The following is a 25,162-nucleotide window of genomic DNA, read 5'->3' on the forward strand; positions in this document are numbered from 1 at the left end:
CATAAACCGCGGCTGCCCAAACCCAGCCACGTTCAGATGGTAACCGGAAGCCGCCGGGTCTCCGCCCCCGCCGGCACGCCCGGTCCGCGCCGCGGGCCGCGTGAGGCGGAGCCCGGCCCCCGAGCGGCGCAGCCCTGCCCCCGAGCGGCGCGCGCACTCCGCTGCCTCTCATCGCGTGACTCGGCGGGGTGCGCGGGCTTAGCGCGCGCCCGCCCGCCCACCCGCGCCACTTCCGACGCAGCGCTTGGTTCAGGTTCCGGGGCACCTTGGAGCTCCCGGCCTGTGGGTCGCGCGCGGCGCTCTGCGGCGGCCGGGATGGAGGAGGCAGGAGCGGTGGTGGCCACGGCCGGGGAGGCCGAACTGAACTTGTCCCGCCTCAGCGTGTCCCTCGAGACCCTGGAGTCGGAGCTGGAGGCGCGGGGCGAGGAGCGGCGCGGCGCGCGGGAGGCGCTGCTACGGCTGCTGCTGCCGCACAACCGTCTGGTGTCGCTGCCGCGGGTGCTGGGCAGCGGCTTTCCGCACCTCCAGCTGTTGGACGTGAGCGGCAACGCGTTGACCGCGTTGGGGCCGGAGCTGCTGGCGCTGCGGGGCCTGCGCACGCTGCTGGCCAAGAACAACCGGCTCGGCGGGCCCGGAGCGCTGCCCAAGGGCCTGGCCCAGTCGCCGCTCTGCCGCAGCCTCCAGGTGCTCAACCTTAGCGGGAACTGCTTCCAAGAGGTTCCAGCCTCGCTGCTGGACCTGCGCGCGCTGCAGACCCTCAGCCTTGGCGGCAACCAGCTTCAGAACATCCCAGCCGAGATCGAGAACTTGAGGAGGTGAGCGGGTGCCTGCCTGAGAGTAGGGAGGCCCGGGGCGGTGTCCGGGAGCCCCGGGGCCCCGCGCCTGGTCTTGGGGCGCCGTTCGGTTGTCACGTACCTGTCTTAGTCTAGGCTCTTCTTCAACTCTTTGGCTGTGAGTATTGCCCTGCCAACTCAGCGAGTTGTAGTGAAGATCTAATAAGATCGTGGTCGTGACAGCATTTGGTTTGTTGTGTTTGCCCTGTGCAGATCTTCGAGGCAGTTTTTCTGTCGTCTTCTGGGGTCTGGGGGAGTGATCCAAACTGAGTACATACTCAAACAAATGTAAATCTGAGGTTGCTCCTTGCAACCTTGCTCCGAAGGTTCCTTCCTTGCTCCGAAGTCTTGGGTGGTTTTCCATGCCTGTAGATCAAATTTATGCCTTGTAGCGTGACAGACAGGGTACTCCGATCTGATCCTTGCCTTGCACTACATTTCCTGCTCCATCTTCTCTGTAGCGATACGAGCAAAACTATTTGTGGAATTCACTGAGCTGTGCACTTTACCAGCACCTTGTAGGCACTGACTAAATATGTGTTGAATGGATACAATGCTTCTGTGTTGCTGTTCCCTTTGTCTGGAATGTTGCTTGCATCTGGCAAACTCGTGTTCATCCTTCAAAACCTGTTTTGAGGGTCATTTCTTTGTTTCCTTTCTTTACTGCTTCTTGGACAACAGTTAATTATTGCCTAAACTGTACTTCTTCTGTACCTCATTCACCCTGCCATTGCACTTATTGATTATAATTCCTTGCCTACAGATCTGCCTCATCTACTAGATTGTTCGGTAAATATATGTTGAATTAAATGGAAGAAGGAAGCAGAGAAGCAGGGTAACAAAAGTCCCCTAAAGGCGCCCTGCAGGGGAGTGAGAAATAAAGTAAGAGCAAGTTTATTGTCCAAAGTGAAAAAAAAGAATCTTCTATCTGTAAAATATTTTCACATCCTTTATTGAATTTTCTGAGATAACAGAATATTAGAGCTGAAAGGGACCTCAGAGTTAAGTGTAGTGGAAAGAACACTGACCTGAGAATAAGAGCAAAGGAAACCATAAACAAGAGGAAAAGACAACCCTCAGAATGGGAGAAAATATTTGCAAATGAAGCAACTGACAAAGGATTAGCAGCTTATGCAGCTCAATATCAAAAAAAACAAACAATCCAATCCAAAAATGGGCAGAAGACCTAAATAGACATTTCTCCAAAGAAGATATACAGATTGCCAACAAACACATGAAAGAATGCTCAACATCATTAATCATTAGAGAAATGCAAATCAAAACCACAATGAGATATCATCTCAAACCGGTCAGAATGGCCATCATTGTTCATTGCAGCTCTATTTACAATAGCCAGGACATGGAAGCAACCTAAGTGTCCATCAACATATGAATGGATAAAGAAGATGTGGTACATACATGCAATGGAATATTACCCATAAAAAGAAATGAAATCGAGTTATTTGTAATGAGGTGGATGGACCTAGAGTCTGTCATACAGAGTGAAGTAAGTCAGAAAGAGAAAAATACAGTATGCTAACACATATATATGGAATCTAAAAAAAAAAGGTCTTGAAGAACCTAGGGGCAAGATGGGAATAAAGACACAGACCTACTAGAGAATGGACATGAGGATATGGGGAGGGGGAAGGGTAAGCTGTGACAAAGTGAGAGAGTGGCATGGACATATATACACTACCAAACGTAAAATAGATAGCAAGTGGGAAGCAGCCGCATAGCACGGGGAGATCAGCCAGGTGCTTTGTGACCATCTAGAGGGGTGGGATAAGGAGGGTGGGAGGGAGGGAAATGCAAGAGGGAAGAGATATGGGAACATATGTATATGTATAACTGATTCACTTTGTTATAAATCAGAAACTAACACACCATTGTAAAGCAATTATACTCCAATAAAGATGTTAAAATGATACATATTCCACCAGCCAAAAAGTAGCTAGTAAACATTTGAGGGACTGAGCTGGGACTTACCTCTAATAAGCACTAAATAAATGTTTTATTTTGTTTAAAAAAAAAAAAAAGAACTCTTGGTGTCCCAGCCTTATTCAAGTCACTTTAACATATCCTGACTACAGCTTCCTAATCAGCTAAATGAGGCATTTGGACAAGATGTCCCTTTGTTTACTCACCAACAGATTTTTATTGAGTACCTACCCAGTGTCAGGCACTGTCCTAGGTGCTGGGGATACAGTGGTGAACGGGATCCTGCCCTCATGGAGCATTCTAACAGAGGAGACATTAAACACCTGTTAACTTCATTATTTAATTACAGTTGTTATAAGTTCTTTGAAGAAGTACAGAGTGCCTTGAAACGAAGTAACTTAGTTTGGTCTTTGAGCAAGTAACATTTGAATTGAGCTTTTAAAGGAAGAGTAAGAATTAAGCAGGAGAGGGTGGGATGGGATCAGTCCAGATTGAAGGAACAGTGCACATGAAAACCCAGAGACAAGAAGGACTGAAGGCCACAATTTTGAAAGGAGAGCATTGTACTAGAGCATAGTGAGGAAGTGACCAAGAGGGAAAGTGGCACATATAAATTTGGACCAGATCCCAGGCCATATCATATCTTGAAGGCCGTGGTAAAGCTTGAATTTTATTCTAAGTACGCATGGAAGAGTTTTTTAAAAGCACATCTGTCTTGTTGCTGTGCAAGAATGGAGGGGGGGGCTTCCCTGGTGGCGCAGTTGTTGAGAATCTGCCTGCCGATGCAGGGGACACGGGTTCGTGCCCCGGTCCGGGAAGATCCCACATGCCGTGGAGCGGCTGGGCCCGTGAGCCATGGCCGCTGAGCCTGCGCGTCCGGAGCCTGTGCTCTGCAACGGGAGAGACCACAACAGTGAGAGGCCCGCGAACCACAAAAAAAAAAAAAAAAGAATGGAGTGGGGAGCAGTTGGAGAGATGAGAAGACATTTTGAAGGCTGGATGGAAGGAAGCTATTCTAGTAGAATGAGAGATGATGGTAGCTTATACCAGGGTGATGCTAGGAGAGATAGTAGGAAATATTGATAGAAGGGTTGGAGAGAGATTTAGATGGAAAATTGTCAAGCCTTAGTTCCTTCTTTTTTTTTTTTTTTTTTTTTTGAGGTGCAGGGGCCTCTCACTGTTGTGGCCTCTCCTGTTATGGAGCACAGGCTCCGGACGCGGCCATGGCTTACGGGCCCAGCCGCTCAGCGGCATGTGGCAGGCGGACTCTCAACCACTGCGCCACCAGCCCAGTTCCTTCTAATCTTGATGTTAATTCCAACATTCTCATTTGAATTTTTTTAATATACTAAGAAAAACTTAGAGCAAATATTACCATCACATGGGGAGAAAGGTAGGCAAAAATTCCATTTATTGAATCCTTACAATGCAGTACGCCCTGTGGTAGGTCCTCTAAATATGCTTTTTAATTTTCACAATGACTCTGTGACATGAGAAGAAGAAACTGAGGCCCTGAGAAGTAAAGTCTTAAGATCACAAAGCCAGTGAGTGGTAGAACTGGATTGGACCTTTGGATCAAACTGGATCTCTGACTTCAAACCCATGAATTTTCCACAGTGACAGAGTAAGGGCTAGAACCTAATTCTTCTGATTTCTGTTCTGTTGAATATGTGATCAGGAGGATTGGCTAAAGCCATTTTCCTGATTGACCTGATTTTCTGGGCTGTTTACTGTGGCTTTTGGTCATTGTGCCTTTGTCTCCAATTGTATGTAGGCTCTTTTATGTCATTGTTTTCATTCTTCAGTTGTCTGCTCTATTTCTCTTTACTGATAAGAATCAGTCAAGGTTTAGGTTATATGCTCCAAATATAAACTCTAGTTGAATGTAGGCTGAAAGGGTCATGTAGAAATATACTCTTAGAAGTAGAGACAGCCTAGGCAATTGGCCTGAGTCACCCACTTCGTTTTACAGATGAAGAAACTGAGATTTAGTATCAGTGACTTGCTTGAGGCCAGATAGCGACAGGGAGATTCATGTGCTTCAACCCTCAAAGGCTGTTTACTACTTACTACTAAAATAATACATTAAAGCTTCAAAAATGTAGAGGTAGCAGTTCAGTTACTCAAACCCTAAGGTACCTGCCCAAGAACACCATCTTCTCTTGGAATATACGTGGACTCCCTAGACCTCATTGGTAACATTGATGTATATTGTTTACTATGCCATGTTGCTTTTAAAACCAAGTGAGGTGTTTCTGGGCATTTGGAATCTATCTGCCCTCTTTAACGACAGTTTAAGAAATAATGCAGAGTATATAATCCATATAGAGGTCCCCTTTCTCCCCACCCTCCATCCTTCCAGGAGGGAGTAACAAATAAATACTCCTGGCTTAATTGGTGTATTTGATCCTCCAGATTTAGCAGGGTATTTTCATGTATATTTTCTGTATTCTGTTGATCCTTTTCCCTGGTGATAAAATTTTTGAAAAGTGGTTTTTGAAAGATGATTTTAAAGTATAACAGATAAGTAGATGGTGAAAATCTTATTTTTATGATTAACTTCATTCCCCTGGAGTAAATTAGGCTCAGTGTGAATGATGAGGTTGTGGGTATAGATTCTTTCCATCAAAATATGAGGTTCTTCTTCAACGAGTAGGTATAATAACTGTTTGGCTAGTAGATGGACAAACTTGGTTTTGTTCTTACAGTGTTGGAAAAGTAAGTGTAATTCATATTTTGATCTGTTTCCTTTTCTGAACTCTTAACTTTTATTCCTCTCAACTAACTCAGACATTAACTGAGGAAGAGCTTAATAACTTATCACCCAACGGGTAATAGACTTTGTTAAAGAAAACAAAAGCTCCAGGATTCTTTGGCATCCAGGATGCTAGACATTGGGAGAGTAGGTTTGAGCACAAGTGAGTTTCATTGGTTCCATTCCCCACAATCTTTTCTTCTCAAGTAAGAAAAGATTTCCTTCCTTTTTCTGTTCATGACCCCTCTTTCAGTGTCTGCCTGATGTGGTTTTAGAAATTAAAGATATGAGAATTGTGATGGAAATAAAAGCTAAATATTAATGTCCTGGACTGTTTTGAAGCTAGTGTGCAATAGGTTGATAGCTTACGAAAGAGACGACTCAACCAGATGATAAATAGAATGCAGCAGTAAAGTTTAAATAAAAACTCTTTTCCCCATTTAGAGTCACATATTGAGTTTTTTTCTGGCTCTCAATTCTTCCTTCTGACTTCTTTCAATGCCTTAGTCTGGGGCAAGAACCAAGAGATGATTCCTTCATTTGTGCTTCTACTTTTGAACGTATAACAGACTTTAAAATCCTGTAGTGAGTATATTTGAAAATGATTTAGTATGGGGATGCTGCCTCAAGAAAACTGCTTTCTTTATCCACAAATGTATGGTTCTTATCTTTCTGTGTTTCTCTTATTTTCTAATTTCTGCCTCTTTAGGTACAAACCTGTCTCACTTTAATTCCATCTCCCTTTAACCAATCATAACATGGGACTGATACATATTTTTGTTATATTTAATGTCATTTTTGTTTGGGTGGAGAAGCAAAACATTTCCTACTTACACCTGTGGTTAAGTTGATCGGCACTAAGTGGACCCTAGTGTATTTTTCCAGTGGGTCACTGGCCCTTCCTATAGGAAGGGTACCCACTTAAGTATCCCTAAGGATTGGAGAGGTGAGATACTTTTCAGGAAACAAATTTAAGGTTGGTCTGTTAACCTTAAACAAAAAAGAAAGGAAGAATTCATCTCTAAATTTTGTGAATGATTTTCATGTTTTCTGTATTTGTCAAACATCAAAAGAATAGAATTGTTTCAAGGCTGATTAACAGAGGTGCAATTTTGACGAATACAAGAACTTTTAAACACTACAGTTTTGCTTTAAATTCAACAATAGTTTCATTTCTCCTTATAGAAAAGCATGTTTGGAAACAGTAGAGTGTGTTTTAGAAATTTAATTCCCACAAATCATTGAAAGGCTTTAAGTCCAAGAACTTTGGAAATTATTTGAGTTTCAAAGTGGTACTTAAGCCTGAAAATGTAAATTTAATATGCTGGTTGTATACTCTAATTAATGATACCCATCAGCTGCAAAAGAGATTTATATGGTTTTGAAGTCATGAACTTGGTTATATTTTAGAATATCAGATCTTTCTCTGCTAAAGTCACAGTAACAACTAAGCTTTGGCTTCCTTTCTGTCTGTTTACCTCCCCACCAACTCCAAAACACTGAGAGAAGACATTGAGTAGTGCCTGACCACCAGACACTAGTTTCTCTTGGTTCCTGACTTAACCATATAGAAAGGGCAATATTTATATTTGCTCTCAGACTCACTCTTCCCTTTCATCACTTTGTTTTCTTTTCTCCCTCACTAGACTAAATTGCAAGTTGTTATGTAACTATTGAATCCTTTATAAAAGAACTTCCAAGTTTGCTAAAAATTTTTCCCAACTGTCTCATTAAAATTGTTTTTTTTTCCAGATAAGTTTCTGTTTTGGACTCCAAATATTCTTTTCTACTCTATTCTATTCTATTCTAGTAGCTCTCATCATTGAAAAATAGAAATTTCTCAGTAACTGAGCAGTAACTTATACCATAATCTGTAAGATCAAAAAATCCTGCCTAGGAACCTTTTTCACCAGTGTTTAAACACTTATATGTAGGAGAATTCAGTTTTGTATCCAGACCATTGATTTTTGCCACAAGGTAATCCTTAAAGGAGAAAAAAATAGCCTATCAGGGTTAAGTGTTCTGCTTACTTTTACTGAGCATTGTAAATCTAAAGAGAGAAATGCAGTCTTGAAAAGATTTACACAATAAGAAATAGAAAGGAGAGTATCATTAATATATTTTTAGAATGACAAAACTTCAGATTCAAATTGGCTTTTTGAATCACCACATATCAAGGAAGGCTGAGATTATGAAATACAGATAAAGTCAACAAATGGAAGAAATTGTATCTGAGAAAATATGTGTAAAGGCCATCTGTAAAGGACTTTAAAATAAGTTTGTTTCCTAACTTCAGAGAGATAAAGGAGGGAACTTCATCAGTGAAACAAGAATAAGAAGTTTTAAAACTGACAACTATGAAAACCCCGATTGGAATTTCTAGAAATAAAAATATATAATTAGGAACTCAGTGGGCTGAATGGTAGACTGGAGTCAGCTGATGCGTAGTGAATCAGTAAGCTAAAAGATCTTACTGAGGCATTCTGGAATGCAGCACAAAAAAATAAAGAAATGGAACGTATGAAAGAAATGTTAAGAGAAATGGAAAATAGACCCTGAAGTTCAAAGTGCTGTTTGCTAGGAATTCCAGAAAGAGAATAGAGAGAATATAGGAAAGGCAATGCCAGAAGTAATAGTAGCTGAGAATTTCCCACGATTAAAGAAAGAGAGCACTCTGAACTGGTATCTTGACACATCATAATAAAACTGTAGAACAAGAAGGATAAAGAAAAAAGACCCTAAAAACTCCTAATAAGAAAAAAAGCAGATTACCTACAAAGGAACATGGGCTGTAATAAGATAGTAGAACAGTATCTTCCTCCTGGTAAGGAAAAGTAACTGTCAACCTAGAATTTTATGCCCAGCCAAGCTATTATTCAGATGTGAAGGGAAAAAATAAGAACATCAGAGACAAAGGACTCAAAGATTAACAACTGTGAGTCCTTACTGAAAGAACTTCTACAGGATGTACTCCAAGAAAAATGAACTTTAAAAGAAACAACAAGTGCCCAAAACTGGTGAACAGAGAAATTGGTAAAACATATTGATGACTGAGTAATTATTGATTGGGAATAAATAAATTTCAGTTTATTTTCAAATCAAGGTAGAACTAATCCTAGATGATGATATGAAGATGACAGAAGTGAGCATGGTTGTGTATTCGGTAGTGAGAGGGAGAGCAAAGGAAATTGAAGGGGTAACTACTAGCAAAATAGATGTAGCATGTGCAGTTCAAAATAATAGAGGGAGTGGGACAAAAGGAAACTTGATGAACACAACAGAAGGCAGACAGAAGAGAAAAAGATATTGAGATACATGATGGTAAAGAAAACACAAGTGCAAATATATCAACAATCAGATTGTGCACTGTTTACAAGAGTTACACTTAAAACAGAAATACCCCAATATGTTTAAAGTTAAGGTGTAGAAAAAGATGTACGAAGCAAATCTCTGTCATTTCATATCTGGACTCAACTGCCTTAGGCTCCAGTCTGGTCTTCCTGCTTCCACTCCTCCCATTGCACTCGCCTGTCCCTGCCGCTTCTCCTGCTGTTTTCCAAACAATAACCGAAGTGATCCTTCTAAAGTGTAAGTCAAGTTACACAACTGGCCTTTGTTCAAACCCCTTCTACCTAGGATAAATTCAGAATCCTTGCTAAGGCCTGAAGGGCCCTCTGTGATCTGGCTTTCCCAGGCTACCTTTCTGACTTCTCGGACCACCACTCTCCCCACCTCTGTCACCCTGATGTACCCACACTGGCTGTGTTGCTCTTTCACAGCACACCAAGCTTTTTTCCACTGCAGGGATTCGTACTCACTCAGTCATTCCATTCAGATCTCTGTTCAAGTGTCATCTCCTAAGAGAAACCTTTTCTGACCACCCTATCTACAGTATCACTTCCGTCAACGTCTGATTACCTCTGTTTTCCTTTGTAGCACTTAAAGCTATCTGGCATAATATATATACATTCATTGATTTACTGTCTCTCTTACTAAAATGTAGGCTTCTTAAGGTCAAGAACTTGGTCTTATTTACATTATATTCCCTGGAATAGTGCCTGGCACATGGTCAGTGCCTAGTTCATATTTATTGACTATATGATATATAGTAATGTTATTCAATTTTAAAGAAGAGGAAACTGGGGCATAATGAGATTTAGTAACAGGCCCAAGTTCTCATACTGGTAAATGGTGGAACTAGGATTAAATAAATACTAACAAAAACAGGTAGGCAGTATTGATAATCAGAGGCAATAGATTTTACGGCAAAATGGATTAGAAGGAAGAATGAGAAATGCTTCATGTGAATTAAGGAACGATGCAACAAGAAGTTTTAACCATCATGAACCTGAATGTATCTTCAATATAGCTTCCATATTTTGAGGAGAAAGAGAGCAAAAATTGACAGAACTATAAAGGGAAAACCATGGTTCTGGTAGGAAACCAACCACCAGAGTAAGAAGGTGAAATAATGAGACACTATAAAAAATTTGAATTGCACAGCTAACAAGCTCAATCCTAATAACTACATATTCTTTTTACACATGTAAAATCTGAACAAAAATAGACCATGCTCTAGACCACAGAGGAACAAGGTTATGCAGAACATATGTTTAACAACAACAAAGCTCTCAACAAACTAAGAGAAAGCGATATAACCCATGAGAAAAATGGGTAAAGGATAGAAACGCAATTCTCTAAAGATGTACGAATGGTCAAAACATAAAAAGATGCTAAACGTCACTAATAATTAGAGATTACTAGTACCGAATGGTATCATTTTTCACACCAGCTAAATAGTAAAAAGTAGAATAAAAACGTTAAAGCAGGTGATGATATTAAGTGTTGGCAGGGCTGTAGGGTAAAGAGTGCTCTTAAATGCTAATTGTGGATTGTAATTAGCTATAACTGCAGGGTAATTTGGCTTTTTCTTTTAACATTACAGCTTGTACCCTAAAATCTGCCACTTCTCAGGCCCTTCCCCTGGAACTCTGATTTACTGGATCTGAGCAGGGCCTAGATTTTGTAGCTTTAAAAGTATCCCAGTTAGGGCTTCCCTGGTGGCGCAGTGGTTGAGAATCTGCCTGCCAATGCAGGGGACACGGGTTCGGGCCTTGGTCTGGGAAGATCCCACATGCCGCGGAGCAACTGGGCCCGTGAGCCACAACTACTGAGCCTGTGCGTCTGGAGCCTGTGCTCTGCAACAAGACAGGCCGCAATAGTGAGAGGCCCGCGCATCACGATGAAGAGTGGCCCCTGCTTGCCACAACTAGAGAAAGCCCTCGCACAGAAACAAAGACCCAACACAGCCAAAAATAAATAAATCTTTGAAAAAAAAAAAAAGTATCCCAGTTAATTCTTATCCTGGAAGTTTGGGTAACAGTTTAGTAGGCTGTTTTTCCCTACATTTAAAGGTGTCTTAAAAGAATGATAATGTCTACTGAACAGATTTAACAGGAAGACAAAAGTAACATAGTTATGGAAAAGATCTATATGTATACATTTCATTGATATTTATATAGTAAGAACTGATTCTGCTATCCCTCCATCACCTGAAAAAATCTTTTGGAGAGAGCCTTTCTACAGTCATCACCACAAGGAGTAGCGGTACATTTTGGTGCAATATATGCTATGTCTAAAATGTTGTTAACTTATTATTAGAAAACAGGATAATTATCTAGAACTTTAATTTCATAATAGTGGTCAGTTTTAAATAATTTATTTAGTTAGCCTCTGAAGACTGCATTTGCCATAATAAGAGCAAAGAAGAAACATAGACTTCAGCTGTGTTTTTCCACTCTTCAAAAAAAAGCTAGTGGTTTTCCCCTTCCCATTGCCTAGTAATGCATTGAATCCAAACCCACCAGCACGAATACAGGGCTCCTGTAATTTGGCCTTTATCCAGCTGTATCTCTGGGTTCCTCAACATGAATTCTCTTCTTATGTGTTAAAAGGTATACTCATTATCCCATAAAAACCCTTCTTCCGACCTGAAGGTCCTCTTTCCTCCTACCCTAAATGGGCTAAATTCATAGTCCAGCTGAAGTCACAACACTTTTGGGAGCCTTTCCAATCAGAACTAATGTCTTTTTTTTTTTCTCTGCTTTTTAAACTCCTATATCATTTATGGATTGTTCTGCTTATTTTGGTATTTTAATCATGTTATGCTTATTTGGGGCCTTGTTTTGCATTTAATTATAATATTGTCTAACATTGGTGTGTCTTGTCTACTTACCTATAATATAAGCTCCCTGAAGATTGCATTATTCCTCCAGAGACTGTGTAGCACGTAGAAAGCCTGAGTAAAACATTTGCTGAATGAATAAACGATATGTGTTCATTGTAATAAAGATAATGGGGGTACTTGTTCAAATTTTGTGTTTTTTTTTTTGTTTTTTTTTTTCATTTATTTTTGCAGTTTAGAGTGTTTATATCTTGGAGGAAACTTCATCAAAGAAATCCCGCCAGAATTAGGAAATTTGCCTTCTCTAAATTACTTGGTATTATGTGACAACAAAATCCAAAGTGTGCCTCCTCAGCTTTCACAGTGAGTATTTTCAGGCAGCTTATGTACACACAGAGATACATGCTTAGGAATTATCATCCTGCATTCACCCACATGATTAGTATGTGGAAAAGAATTAAGTGTTCTCAAAGTAAAGGATACATGAGAGTGAAAGTTCTGAGGTGTGTTATGAATTGGGTGGCTTATTTTTAATTTTACTTTTAAATGCTCTGATATATTCCTCAAAATCGTTGAGCCTCTTTTTTTTAATTTATTATCTTTTTAAAATTTTATTGATGTATAGTTGATTTACAATGTTGTATTAATTTCTGCTGTACAGTAAAGTGATTCAGTTATACATACATTTTTTTTTCATATTCTATTCTGTTATGGTTTATCACAGAATATTGAATGTAGCTCCCTGTGCTGTACAGTATGACTTTGTTGTTTATCCATCCTATATATAATAGTTTGCATTTGCTAATTCCAAACTCCCAATCCTTCCCTCCCTCACCCGTCCTTCCACTTGGCAACCAGAAGTCTGTTCTCTCTCTGTGAGTCTGTTTCTGTTTTGTAGATAGGTTCATTTGTGACGTATTTTAGATTCCACATATAAGTGATATCATATGGTGTTTGTCTTTCTGTTTGTCTTACTTCACTTAGTATGATAATCTCCAGGTCCATCCATGTTGCTGCAAATGGCATTATTTCATTCTTTTATATGGCTGAGTAGTATTCCTTTGTGTATATATTACCACATCTTCTTTATCCAGTCATCTGTCGATGGACATTTAGGTTGTTTCCATGTCTTGGCTATTGCAAATAGTGCTGCTATGAACATAGGGGTGCATGTATCTTTTTGAATTATAGTTTTGTCTGAATATATGTTCAGGAGTGTGATTGTTGGATCATATGGCAACTCTATTTTTAGTTTTTTGAGGAACCTCCATACTGTTTTCCATAGTTGTTGAGCCTCTTTTCTGTAATCAAAAATAGAGTATTACTTTGGCATAGATTCCCCAAGGTTTTATGGGATTTTATTGATTTATATTTGATATGAAGCATTCCTGTCCTAATGAGATAATGTGAAGGATCTTGATTCCTGTTGCATTTGAAATCTTTCCTTTTTTAGGTATCTGAATGATAAAGCATGCCAAAAAAAAACCCTTTAAATCTAGCATTTATATCAGCTAACACATCAGAATACTCTCTAAGTTATTTTAAGCTCTCTAAGATTCCATGGGCAAAAGTCTTTCATGACATATACAAGTATGGGCTCTAATTTTGTTTCAGGACCTTTTAATTTTACTTCCATTGACCTTAATCTTAATTGCTCATTCTTACGGGGAAATTGAGTCCTTCCCTTAACTTTCTGAGTAGTTTTCTTGCTTATGGCAGTTGACTTTTGTATTGCATTCATTCTAGGTTGCATTCACTTCGTTCCCTCAGTCTTCACAATAACTTGCTGACATACCTGCCTCGAGAGATCCTCAACCTTATTCATTTGGAAGAATTGAGTTTGCGAGGAAATCCATTGGTTGTTCGTTTTGTTAGAGATTTAACCTATGATCCTCCAACTCTCCTGGAGTTAGCTGCACGGACCATTAAAATTCGAAATATTTCCTATACTCCCTATGATCTTCCTGGGAATCTTCTTAGATACTTGAGTTTAGCCAGCAATTGCCCAAACCCAAAGTGTGGAGGTAAGTTAATTCAGTGTCCTTGTTTCCCATTCATTTAGTTACTTTTAAATTAATGATCTAAGTGTTGTTTTAATTAGCTGTCTTCTTTCAGAGAAAGGCAGTTTGTTTCTGTTTGCCTTATTCTTTCACCATTTTACCAGAAAGTAAGACGTTTCACCCTCTCTGGGTTCCTTCCTTCCTTCCTCCCTCCCTCCTTTTCTTCTTTCTTTCCTTATTTCTTCTTTTCATGGTACTTCAGGATTCATACACAGGGAAAATACCCAGAAAGTCTCATCTTTCTTAGAACTGTCATAGGATAAGGTAAATTGGTAACATGAGAGGAAACAGAAAGAAAGCATAAACAGTTCTAATTACTTTAGAAGAGTCTCTAAAATGTTTGGCCACCTTTCATATTTATTTGAAGGACATTTTCTTAGACTCACCATTCTAAGTATCAGGTACCTTTATAGAGTACGATTCAAGGTGTACGAGAATAGGAATGTACCCTGGAATTTTATATTCTTTTAAATCCATGCTTCAAAATTTCTTGAGTTTAGAGCATTTAGAGAGAACTAAACAAATAATATAATGTAAGACAGTGTAAAGTAGGAATGCAAAATACTGTTGGAAATCGAGGGAGAGAGCACATTTATTAGATCTGGAAAAGATGAGACAATTCTTGAAGTATGAGTTGAATTTTGATATGGTTTGATTGAGGATAGAAAACTTTTCAGATGGAGAGAGTAAAATTGGAAACAAAACAATATGGGGCAAAATGTTGGATGAGTAATAATTTGGCTCAAATGTACAGTTAAGGGAGTAATGAGAGAAGAGTAAAAGATACATTGAGGCCAGATTATGAAGGGCCTGAGGTGCCAGAGTGTGTGGAGGGGAGTTGGTGAATGATAGCAGGTCATTTTATTTTGGCTCCCTCATAAAAAACTACTTTTAAAAAAATCCAATTTAATGGGGGTACAGAAAGGTTTTTATTATTGTAGGATAATTGTAGGTGCCAGGGAAATGCTGCATAAATATGATCAGAGCCAGCTGAGGTTTTCCCCAGATGTCCCGTCAGGCCTTGAAAACTGTTATAATGTTAAACAGAGAGAAGGTGATTTAAGTTTCTCAAAGAATATTAAAAGGTAAAAAAGATACTACTAGTTTAAAAAAGAAAAGTGACACTACTCTGAGCCTTTTCTGGCCACTTACTTTTAGAAGTAGAGACTGCCGTGCCAAGGTAGAAGTACTTAGATTTTCTCTGTGACTCTCCTTCTGAAGTTGACTTTAACAGTGGCAACAGACAACACTCACGCCAGACCTTCGGGCTTCATAGTCTGTATCTAATCTCTTGGAATCTGTCCTTTTCTAGAAATAGACCTCTACAAGAAGTCTCTTTTCTCTCTTAAATGGTTTCTTAATGAGTTCTTTAGTATACTGCTGTGTTATTTGTCTTAGGAACAAAAATACTTTTTAAATTATTAGCTTAAAATTTTGAGATAATATCTGAAGTGAACTATTGACATTCTCCCCCTCAGATTCCCTTGTTACTGAATTCTAAGTTAACAAAAGTAATTTTCTATTTTGTGAGATATTGCCTTTGTATAGTCTGAGATCTTACAGATGACAAGATAGTATTAAACTATTTTAGCTCTTGGTTACTGTAATTATTTTATTACTTCCATTTGTTTCAGAAAGCTAACTCATTTGGGGGGATTTATTGTTAATGATTGATCAGTTTACTGAATCTGTCTACTTTTCTGAATTGTTCAAAGTAACATACCATGAATTTCCCTATACTTACTACAGGATCAAAAAATTAGAAAGTTAATGGAGAAGTAACAGAAAAAAAAATAAATAGGAGAAAAATTGTTTCTCCTTTGCTTGGACCACATCTTTTTTATTTTGGTCCCTTATGTGATATACACAGAGTAGTTGGTGCCAGAGGAATCCTAGGTAGAATATAAAGGTTGAGATTCTTCTCCAGAGAGGTGATGGGACGCAGGGTTCTAGGGGTTCCGGTTATACTGCAACCATTGTGACAGCCTTCATGGGTTAGAGACGTGCAATATCTAGTAGGAGGAGCAGCTAGAAGCCCACGAAACAGCAACCTCTGCTTTCCTGTCATCTCTAGCTGTATTTTTACTTAGCTGAAGGGCCACAGTTCAGGAGCACTAAATTAGGACTCAAAAGAGCTGAATACTAGTTTCAGTTTACTTAGCAATATATAACTGCATGAGTCAAGTGAGATCAGTAGTGAAACAGCTTTGAAGCTGTAGATTTAGACCCTGTGGAAATAGGATGGCATTTTGTTACTTTTAATTTTTCCTTCCCAATACATAAGGACAGGGATACTAAAAGTCGTCTCCTTTCTGCGAATTTTGGGTATAACAACTAATTATTTAAGATCATTATCAAAGGAGTTTTGTATTTTTTTTTTTTAAGTTTCTTGACTGTAGGGTAGTACCAAGGAGGGGCTTGGGGGATGGAGAAAGGGCACTTTAGGTATCCTGTAATCTCCATCATCCACTGTCCACCAAGTCACCCAGAGAAAACAAGCTAAGTAAATAGTGTGCTTTTAACGCCAGCTCCCTTTAAGATAAATCTCCTGGCCTTCTCTTTGTAGTCAAATTGCCATCCCTAAGACCTTCCAGTATTTCTATAAACAATTATGGGAGCAGCCAGTACCTCTGCTTAAGATTCTCAAAAGAGAAGACTATGAGACATTTCTTGAGAATGCTGGAGATAGGGTTGAAAAAGAAAATGTGGGTCTTTGCTTTGTAATGATTACTTTGTCCTTATTCCTTCTTCTCTCCAGGAGTCTACTTTGATTGCTGTGTCAGACAAATTAAATTTGTGGACTTCTGTGGGAAATACCGTCTCCCCCTGATGCACTACCTGTGTTCACCGGAATGCTCTTCCCCTTGCAGCTCTGCCTCTCACAGTTCCACATCCCAGAGTGAATCTGACTCAGAAGATGAAGCCAGTGTGGCTGCACACAGAATGCAGAAAGTTCTTCTTGGTTGAAAAGGGAAGCAGGGCAGTGTGAAACACTAAAAGACTGAGCAGAGGTGGTTAGAAAAGAGAATAGACTTGGAAGTTCACTAGAAACCGTACCTTCATCTTAAATGTCCATGACGGAGTTGGAGATGGTGTAAAAGATTTTGTCTTTCTAGCCATTCAGCAGGAATGAGTCCAGTTCCATGTTTGGATTCTTTTAATATAATTCACTCTGAATGGCAGTTTCAGATTTAGTTGATTGTTTGCAGTTTTCACTCAAGTTTTGCATGAATCACACAGCAGAATGGAACATCCTGAAGAGCAGTGCTATAATAAACCATGAGTGGTGTAACTTGTGACAGTTGATATGAAGATAGAAATGATCAAATATGTAATTTTTACCAGAGTTGTCCTTGAGTTTAGGTTGAACACTATACCGTAACAGGATTAGCCCTCCATTCTTGTATTGCCCGTATATCTAGATTACCAAGTTATTCAGATAAGCTCACAGATGGTTACATAGGTACTAAACCTTTCTCAGCTACTGACTGGTAAAGTAAGGGATATAACTTTCATGTGGGGTTTTAAGACTCTTCACTTCTGCTCCTTTGTTCTATATGATTGTTGTTACCCTTGTATAATCCAGCAATGACTGTAATAGTGCCTTAATCATAACAAGGATTTAGAAATTTATTCAAGAAATGATACCAGAGCAGCCTATAACCTGACATACTATGCAGAACACTTTAAAATATGCTTTAACAGAACTAGGTAAACAACTGTATATCTGACATCTGAGCTCATAGCCACCTTAACTTCATTTTTTGTTTAAACAAGTCACTTTTATAATTAATGGGAGGCCACGATCTTGATCAGTCTGTTCATCCTAAGGTAGAATAATAGTTTTTAATGGAAAAATCTGTCAGATTTATTTTAACAGAAAAGAGATGTAAGATAGGAAACTTCTTTATGTCTTGCAGTAAAGGAGTGGGAAAATGATTTTAAAGGTTTTAGCAGTCCAGTATGACTCCTTTGCCTGTGTGTACTGAACTGTAACTTCCTCTAATTTTAAAGAAAAACTAGAGAAACATTACAAGTGAAATAAAATTGGGCACAGCAGTCATTGTGTTTTTACACAATAGAACAGTTTCCAAAACAAGTTTAACCATGGAGTACTTTTTGAAAATAATATATTGATAAAATATTTTAAATTTATTAAATATACCCTTAAAGTACAGCAGAAAAATAGTTTCACAAATTGCCAGTAGAAATGACAAATTTTTATTAACTAGTATGCAGTAAAAATTGAGTAATAGTACAACTGTAAGTTGACATTATAAAATAAAATACATAGCACACATTAGCAATCGTTAGCTAACTCATCTGTAATAACATAATGGTTTGTTGGTAAATACTACCTGTAGAGTAATACAAAGGTCAGAAACACATTGGAACATCAGATGATCTCCCTTCTGACTTCTGGCATTCATGACTGGGGCACACCATTTCCTAAAAGCAAGTTGTTGTATAATAATGATATGTACATATGTTAGGTTTTTGTCACATATATTTTTTATTTTAGAAGAAAATATACTGTAGGATAGTTTGTTTATTATATGTTAATTCATGAAACATCATGAGAGTTTCATGACTGCAGTTGTGAAACGCTGCTATAGAGTGAATCCCTTCACTCTGTTGTAATAAGATTCTTTTTTCCTTTTGATCCAGAAATTTTCTGACTCTGTCTGTAGAAGTAATGTAGTATCTTTCTACTACCTAACAAAGTAGTACATGGGTGATTTTATCATAAAATGGAAGTAATAAAAAGTCTTTGTTTACTTCTCCATTTGAGCCACAGCAGGCTGCATATTACAAAATTATAAAAGATGATTTAGGCAGTGCCTAAGTGGCAAGCCCAAAGTGTTTTGTAAGTGATTTAGGTAAGATACATAAAATATTTTCATAGAAAATAAATAATGTATTCATAGTAAAATACTCAAATTGATAGGACCAAATTTTTCTGGCTTAAGTGCCTCGGTTTACTTCCTAATTAATTACCAGTTTGATCTAAGTAACAGCTTGGGTAATCTTCTAAGAGTCTTTGTGAAATAAGCAGGTAGGTATGTAAATAGATGCTTAACCTTGCCAGAAGATACACTGATTGATCTTTTACAGATGTAAATAGGTCCAACCAGAAACAGTTTCTAGTCTTTGCTGTGTAATGTAGATATATACATTGTATACAGCAAAATGTCTTTAAACAAAATGTTTCTTATGCTTCTTTATATGTACATTTGAAAATCTCTGATCAGTATGCAGCTCTCTTTGGTGACTTTTATTGAAATCTACATTTTAGCTGTTAGTTTTCTCTTTTTTTATCTTTGACCTAACCTTTTATAAGAGCTGCTAATAATTTCTAAGCTTTTCCTGAGCTGCTAATAATTTCTGAGCTTTCCCCTGTTTCTTTTCTCTACCTTCCCTGTTTTCATAACTGGTGACTGTAGAAGTTAACCAGAAGTGAGTTACAGTTCCAGAGTCATATAGCTGACTATGTATTTAAATTGAAAGTCTCTCTAGTCGCTGAGTCACTTGTTTGTGTGTAAGTTTTTGATACTGCTCTACTTGGACAATTTTAGTGACCAAAACTACTGTGGATAAAACTACTTAACCAAAGCATAAATGTGTTTAGAATGGAATTCTTCAGTGCTAATATTTGGAATTGAAATGGATACATTGAACATTCTTAGTAATCTTTATTCCTAGAATCCAGTTCTCTCAGTGTCACCAACCTGAGTCGGTGAAATGGTCCTAGGATTTTAGGAAATAGGAATATTAGCTACTATAACGTTTTGCTTCCATGGTGCCAGGGATTGGCTGACCTGAAGACAAGCTAGTCAGGGTTCTCAGCATTCTCTGTATTTGTGTAGTAGAGGTAGATCTGAGGGTTACTGTTCATATTTTACTTCTAAATGCTTCCTGGGGGAGTCTCTTGCTCTAAAATTCTTGATATTTGGAACTTTAAATTGACAAATTTAAAAGTAAAGACTTGTATTGTAAACTGTACCTCAAACTTGAGAAATTTTTGTACTAATGTAAAGTTAAAAGCAGTCCACACTAGTGCAGGGTAATACTGCAGACCAGTTCTCCCAAACGTTGAAAACACCAATTTAAACAAAAGAAGACAAGGGAAAGGCTGATTGCTGGAGTGTTAAATGAAAGAAATCTTTAAAAACCACAAAAGGCAGGGAAAGAGAAGTCACCAGACACCCAAGGAGATCCCTGAGCCAAGAAAGTTTTTTAAAGTAATACTGAATTGTTTTGAAATTAAGTGGCCCACTAACTACCATCTGAAAGCCTGTTTATCACTAAATTTCTTCAGTTTCTGCTAGTGGGAGATTGTCCACATCCCTCCATAATGAAGGGCCAGCAAATAATAGGATTTTCTTACACCCAACCTTGCTCTTTCCAAAGGGAGAAAGTAATACCTCATTAACCTGGAATTTGTGGTACACCTTTGGTTAATGTTTACCTTTTCACTATGTAAAAGAGAAAAAATACTAAGCAAATGATTACTGCAAATTAAGTTTGATCTTATAAAGCATTTTAGCAGTAGCTATTTATAAAAAAAAAGTTATTCTAAATAAGACCCTTTGTGGGCTGAACTTTTTATCAGTTATAATATGTATATATAGTATATAAAATTAGTTAAGCTGCACTTATTTAGAAATACCTAATTTTTACCTAAATGACTCCCTTTCTTCTCATCCAAAGTAGAGATTTTATTATGACAGTATAACTATCACTCCCCATTTAGTCCAAAATAGTCAGTTTTGAAATTGTGTTGAGCATTTAACAACAGTAAAGGCTGCCGTATAGGTTTTAGGCACCGTGACCTGGAATTCATAGTTCTGATCCCCACTGTACAGAAAAGAAATATTTGACCTTCACTGTTTCTGTATTAAGCACTGCACTATATAACATTAATCTGATGAATTTAATAGCATCCAATTTTGTATTTTATAGTCATGATCTTTTTAAAGGTAGCAGTGCCTTCAGTTGTGCTTTGAAAGTATGTGCCTTAAATCTTCCTCCTGGAGCCAAAGTTTGGGGAACTATGTCATTTAATAAGTTGTGTGTGACAGCCTCATGACGCTTTGCTTTGAGTTGAAGAAGAATGACTGTGATCCTGAAGGACTCCTTTCACTAAAATTAGACCTAGTGTCTCTGAGTCTAGGGCTTTTGGAGAAGGAATCCCAATCATACATACTGTCATAGAAGGATTAGAGTCCCTGAAATAAAATCAGTGAAAAAGTATATTCTCTTTCATATAGAGAAAATGTATCTGCTACCACTAAGGGATGACAAGTTCCTAACGAATTCATATTAATAGCATCATATAAAGATATTATTGCCATGAAGCCTAGCATGTTTTGTGCTTTCTTTGTAATACCAGGTTAAAAAGGGTATGGTTTAATATTTTTGCATGTAAATATCCCCATTCTTTTTATGTCTCTACTTGGTTCATATTTGCTAAGAATTGATGTAGAAAATAACAGTTCACTAACAACAAACATGACATGTTATTGAACACTCACAGGGTAATATTGATTTGGGTGCTACTAGACTTTTATCTAGCACTTGCATGTCAGTCTCAGTTTATCATAAGGGACAGTATTCAATCTAGTTAATATTAAAATTTGTTAGTATAAAGAAGGTTATTTATACACCATTATACTAGAAACCATGATTGGAGAGACTGTCTGCATTCAACAGAAGTTACTTTCTTCCTTTTGCTGTGAATAAATTGGGTAAAACTCTTATTTTCAATTCCAGTTATGGGAAGAAACGGGATAAGCTTGACATCACTATTGCTGGTACTACAAAAGCATTACTAAATTGGTTAATTCTTCTGTCTACAACTCGTGTTTTAAGAGAATCCTTTCATTAATTTAAATGGTTGACAATGATGTGTTACTGAGAAGGATTATTAACCTCAACAATCACTTTACAACAACTATGGAGCAAACTGTGTGCCTGCAATTGGTGTCTGTTGCATTTCTGAGCCCACTTTGTATTCATGAGAAGCAAAATATAATGGGAGAAATATTTTAAATAACCACTATTTTAACTTTTTATAAAGTTTGGGACTTTATCAACAAAGGATATCAAAAATATATGTACTTTGGGCTTCCCTGGTGGCGCAGTGGTTGAGAGTCCGCCTGCCGATGCAGGGGACACGGGTTCGTGCCCCGGTCCGGGAAGATCCCACATGCCGCGGAGCGGCTGGGCCCGTGAGCCATGGCCGCTGAGCCTGTGTGTCCGGAGCCTGTGCTCCGCAACGGGAGAGGCCACAACAGTGAGAGGCCCGCAAACCGCAAAAAAAAAATAGTAATAAAATAAAATAAATATATATATGTACTTTTACTTTAGTCAAATTATTTTTATTACCTGATTTCTTAATTTTCTGTATTTGCATTCTTGTGACTTAAGAATATCTATATCTGTAGGTATATATATATTTAAAACAATGGTAATGTAATTCAGCAGTGTGACTCAATAATTACATTTTATTTTTGGGACAAGATATAGTTTATTGCATCAAATTTATGTATTACCTTGTAATGGTAAATGCTCTAAAAAGAGTATTTAAGCTACTTCAATTCTATACCTCCTTTTTTTCCTCCAGGACACACAAAAGAATGTGATCTAATATTAATCCTCTGTGTGAATTTTGCCTTATCAAACATTGTGCCTTATTTTATTAAAAGTGTTTTGTTGGAATCTAATTCTGTATTCTGGAAGAGCAAAAGTATTTTAGTTTTAATTGACAAGCATTTACTTAAAAAATCTAAAATCCTTATACTGTTGGTTTTTGCCTGATTACTTGCTATACCATTGCTCATCTATTCATTGAATTTTTTCAATACATGAATAATACATTAAGCATGTATTAGTATTTATACTCTCTGTGCTAGATGCAAAGGATGAAAGATGAACTAGACCAGATCCTTTCTACCAGAGTTCCTTCTGCTTCCACAGTCTTAACAGACTTACGGATGCAAACTCTAAAAAACAATTGGTGAGGTCATGTTGCTACTGAAGGTCAGTTACTTCTTGCATTTAGTCCAGAATCAAGCAATCTTGATTCAAAGTAGTATAGTATTAACTGAGCACATTGATATTGCAGTACTTATTTAGTGCCATTATTTTGGTGACCCTAGAACACCTGACATATTTCTAGATTCCAGGATTTGGAAGAATATCATGGTTGTTTATGAGTTGAGGTAAATAGTGGGTAGGAAAGACACTCTGCAAAACAGACGATGTTTCAGAATTGCCGAAATGGAAAAAGCTCAGCACTTCCCTGGTTGGTATATAGGAAGTCCTCCTGGTGAAAATGGGCTCAGAAATTTGAGGGCACAAGAGAAGAAACATTGGGTGTAAATGATCTTTCCTGAGGATAAAACTGCTCCCTAACCTGCCCTGTTGTGGATGTTCTCCTTAGAACAAGTGTCGGAAGAAGCTTCCTTAATGGCTTGTCTAACTCTAGATACTACATGGGAAGCCAGAACATTTCAGGGGCTATGTAAGACTTGGATGTGTCCCATTCATAACATCAGTCATTGCCAGCTTCGTGAGCAGTTCCATCAGCATGCCCTAGAACGTTAGAGCTTAAGGAAACCTCAAAGGTCTGAAGGTGACTTATGTTTGAGAGATGAAAAAATTTAAGCCCAGAGAGATGTGTTCAAGACTTCACATGGTGGGCTAGAGGGGTGTTATAGGGAGGGTGGGAGGAAGACGTAAGAGGGAGGAGATATGGGGATATACGTATACGTATAACTGGTTCACTTTGTCATAGAGCAGAAACTAACACCATTGTAAAGCAATTATACTCCAATAAAGATGTTAAAAAGAAAAGACTCCACATGGTGGAATCTTGAATCCAAGCCTCTGGATTCCCAGGTCAGTGCTGTCTCCACTACAGTATGCTGCTTTCTTTAATACTCTATTGTGTGACAGGAAATCAGTAACAGCATTGTTACTGCATTGTAATCTGCCAACGGGCATCAAAGTGAGGCTGTCCACACCATCTCTTCAGAACTTTACATCTAGTGGGAAACCTTAGATAAGAGTAAATATCTGGGTAACTCGTTATGTTTACAAAGCATACTCAAGAGTCTACCTTATTTAATCATCATGACACTGTGAGGTAGGACTAGACTTGGTGAAATGTGTTGGTGTGGTTTTGTCACACCCTTTACCCGCCTCTGAGTTTGAAATCAATTAAGAAATTGACATAGATTTGAGAAAGGGATATAAATATCAGCTTTATCAAATCCGAATTGAACTTCTATGTAAATTGAGTATAACCAACCAAAATCAGACCCCCTCTACTCCCAGATAGCATTTCACAAGACTGACCCTAACACACCACAGATCCAAAGGAGGTCAAGTCAAGTCTTAAGCCTTGTAGTGCTTCCCAATTAGTATTTCTCCCACAGGGAGGAAAAAGATCTAGAAAGATTTCTTCTGGGCAGCTGTTCTCAACCCTGGTTGCACTTTAGAATCACTATGGGAGCTTTCAAAATATACAAAAGTATGGGCCCATCCCCAGACCAATTGAAACCTGATCTCTAGAGGTGGAGTCTGGACATCAATAATTATTGATGCCCACTGAGCTCTTCTCTGTGACTCAGTTACCCAGCAAGGATGATGATTCTTTTGTGAAAATCCCTTCATGATAACTTGAGGTCAGTGAAGTAGGATTTTTAGAGATGAAGAAATGGGCCCAAAGTGATGAAGTGACTTGCCCAGGTTCTCTTAAGGTAAATCGTGACAGAGCTGGAGCTAGAATCCATTCATCTATTTAAAAAAAAAATTTTTTTTAATTGAATGCATACTTCAGACCAGGTGCTGATTACTAATCCAATGTTCTTTGCTTCTCCCTGTCAGTTACCTTTTCTTGAACTGAAATGTAAGATGGATGTACATTTGTTGGACATAAGATGGTATATTCAGGTGGAATACTGAATTGGCTCTATTGAAGCCAGCTTCAACTAAGTCGGAGTACCTGCCGAATCATGGAGCACAAAAGCAGCAAAACAGATCAACGTGACTAGAAACATACGTAAAAGGATGGCTTGGTCAAATATTTCAGGATAAAGCCACAAGGCAGGAGACAGCCTTTCCATGGGCGAGGAAAACCTCATCAAGTCACTATACTCTGCTTCTTTTTTTTTTTTTTTTTTTTTTTTTTTTTTTTTTTTTGCGGTACACCTTCCCGGACCGGGGCACGAACCCGTGTCCCCTGCATCGGCAGGCGGACTCTCAACCACTGCGCCACCAGGGAAGCCCTACACTGCTTCTTTTGACCACAGGTAAACAAATGGCTAACATCCTAAGCAGCGGTGATGAACAAGTTGACATTACCACGAAAGATAAGAAAATG

The 25,162-nt window shown here is 38.4% G+C and overlaps 1 protein-coding gene across 1 annotated transcript; it reads left to right on the plus strand.

The window, feature by feature from the left end:
- Positions 1-229: 229 nt before the first annotated feature.
- Positions 230-24,935, plus strand: LRRC58 (leucine rich repeat containing 58). Its single transcript, XM_024120219.3, has 4 exons — positions 230-815; positions 11,948-12,076; positions 13,460-13,737; positions 16,532-24,935. Exons 1-4 carry the CDS (start codon positions 316-318, stop codon positions 16,738-16,740), a joined length of 1,116 nt encoding a protein of 371 aa, XP_023975987.1. The 5' UTR covers positions 230-315; the 3' UTR covers positions 16,741-24,935.
- The last annotated feature ends 227 nt before the right edge of the window (positions 24,936-25,162 follow it).

This window comes from Physeter macrocephalus, chromosome 1 (genome assembly GCF_002837175.3).
Source record: "Physeter macrocephalus isolate SW-GA chromosome 1, ASM283717v5, whole genome shotgun sequence".
NCBI lineage: Eukaryota > Metazoa > Chordata > Mammalia > Artiodactyla > Physeteridae > Physeter > Physeter macrocephalus.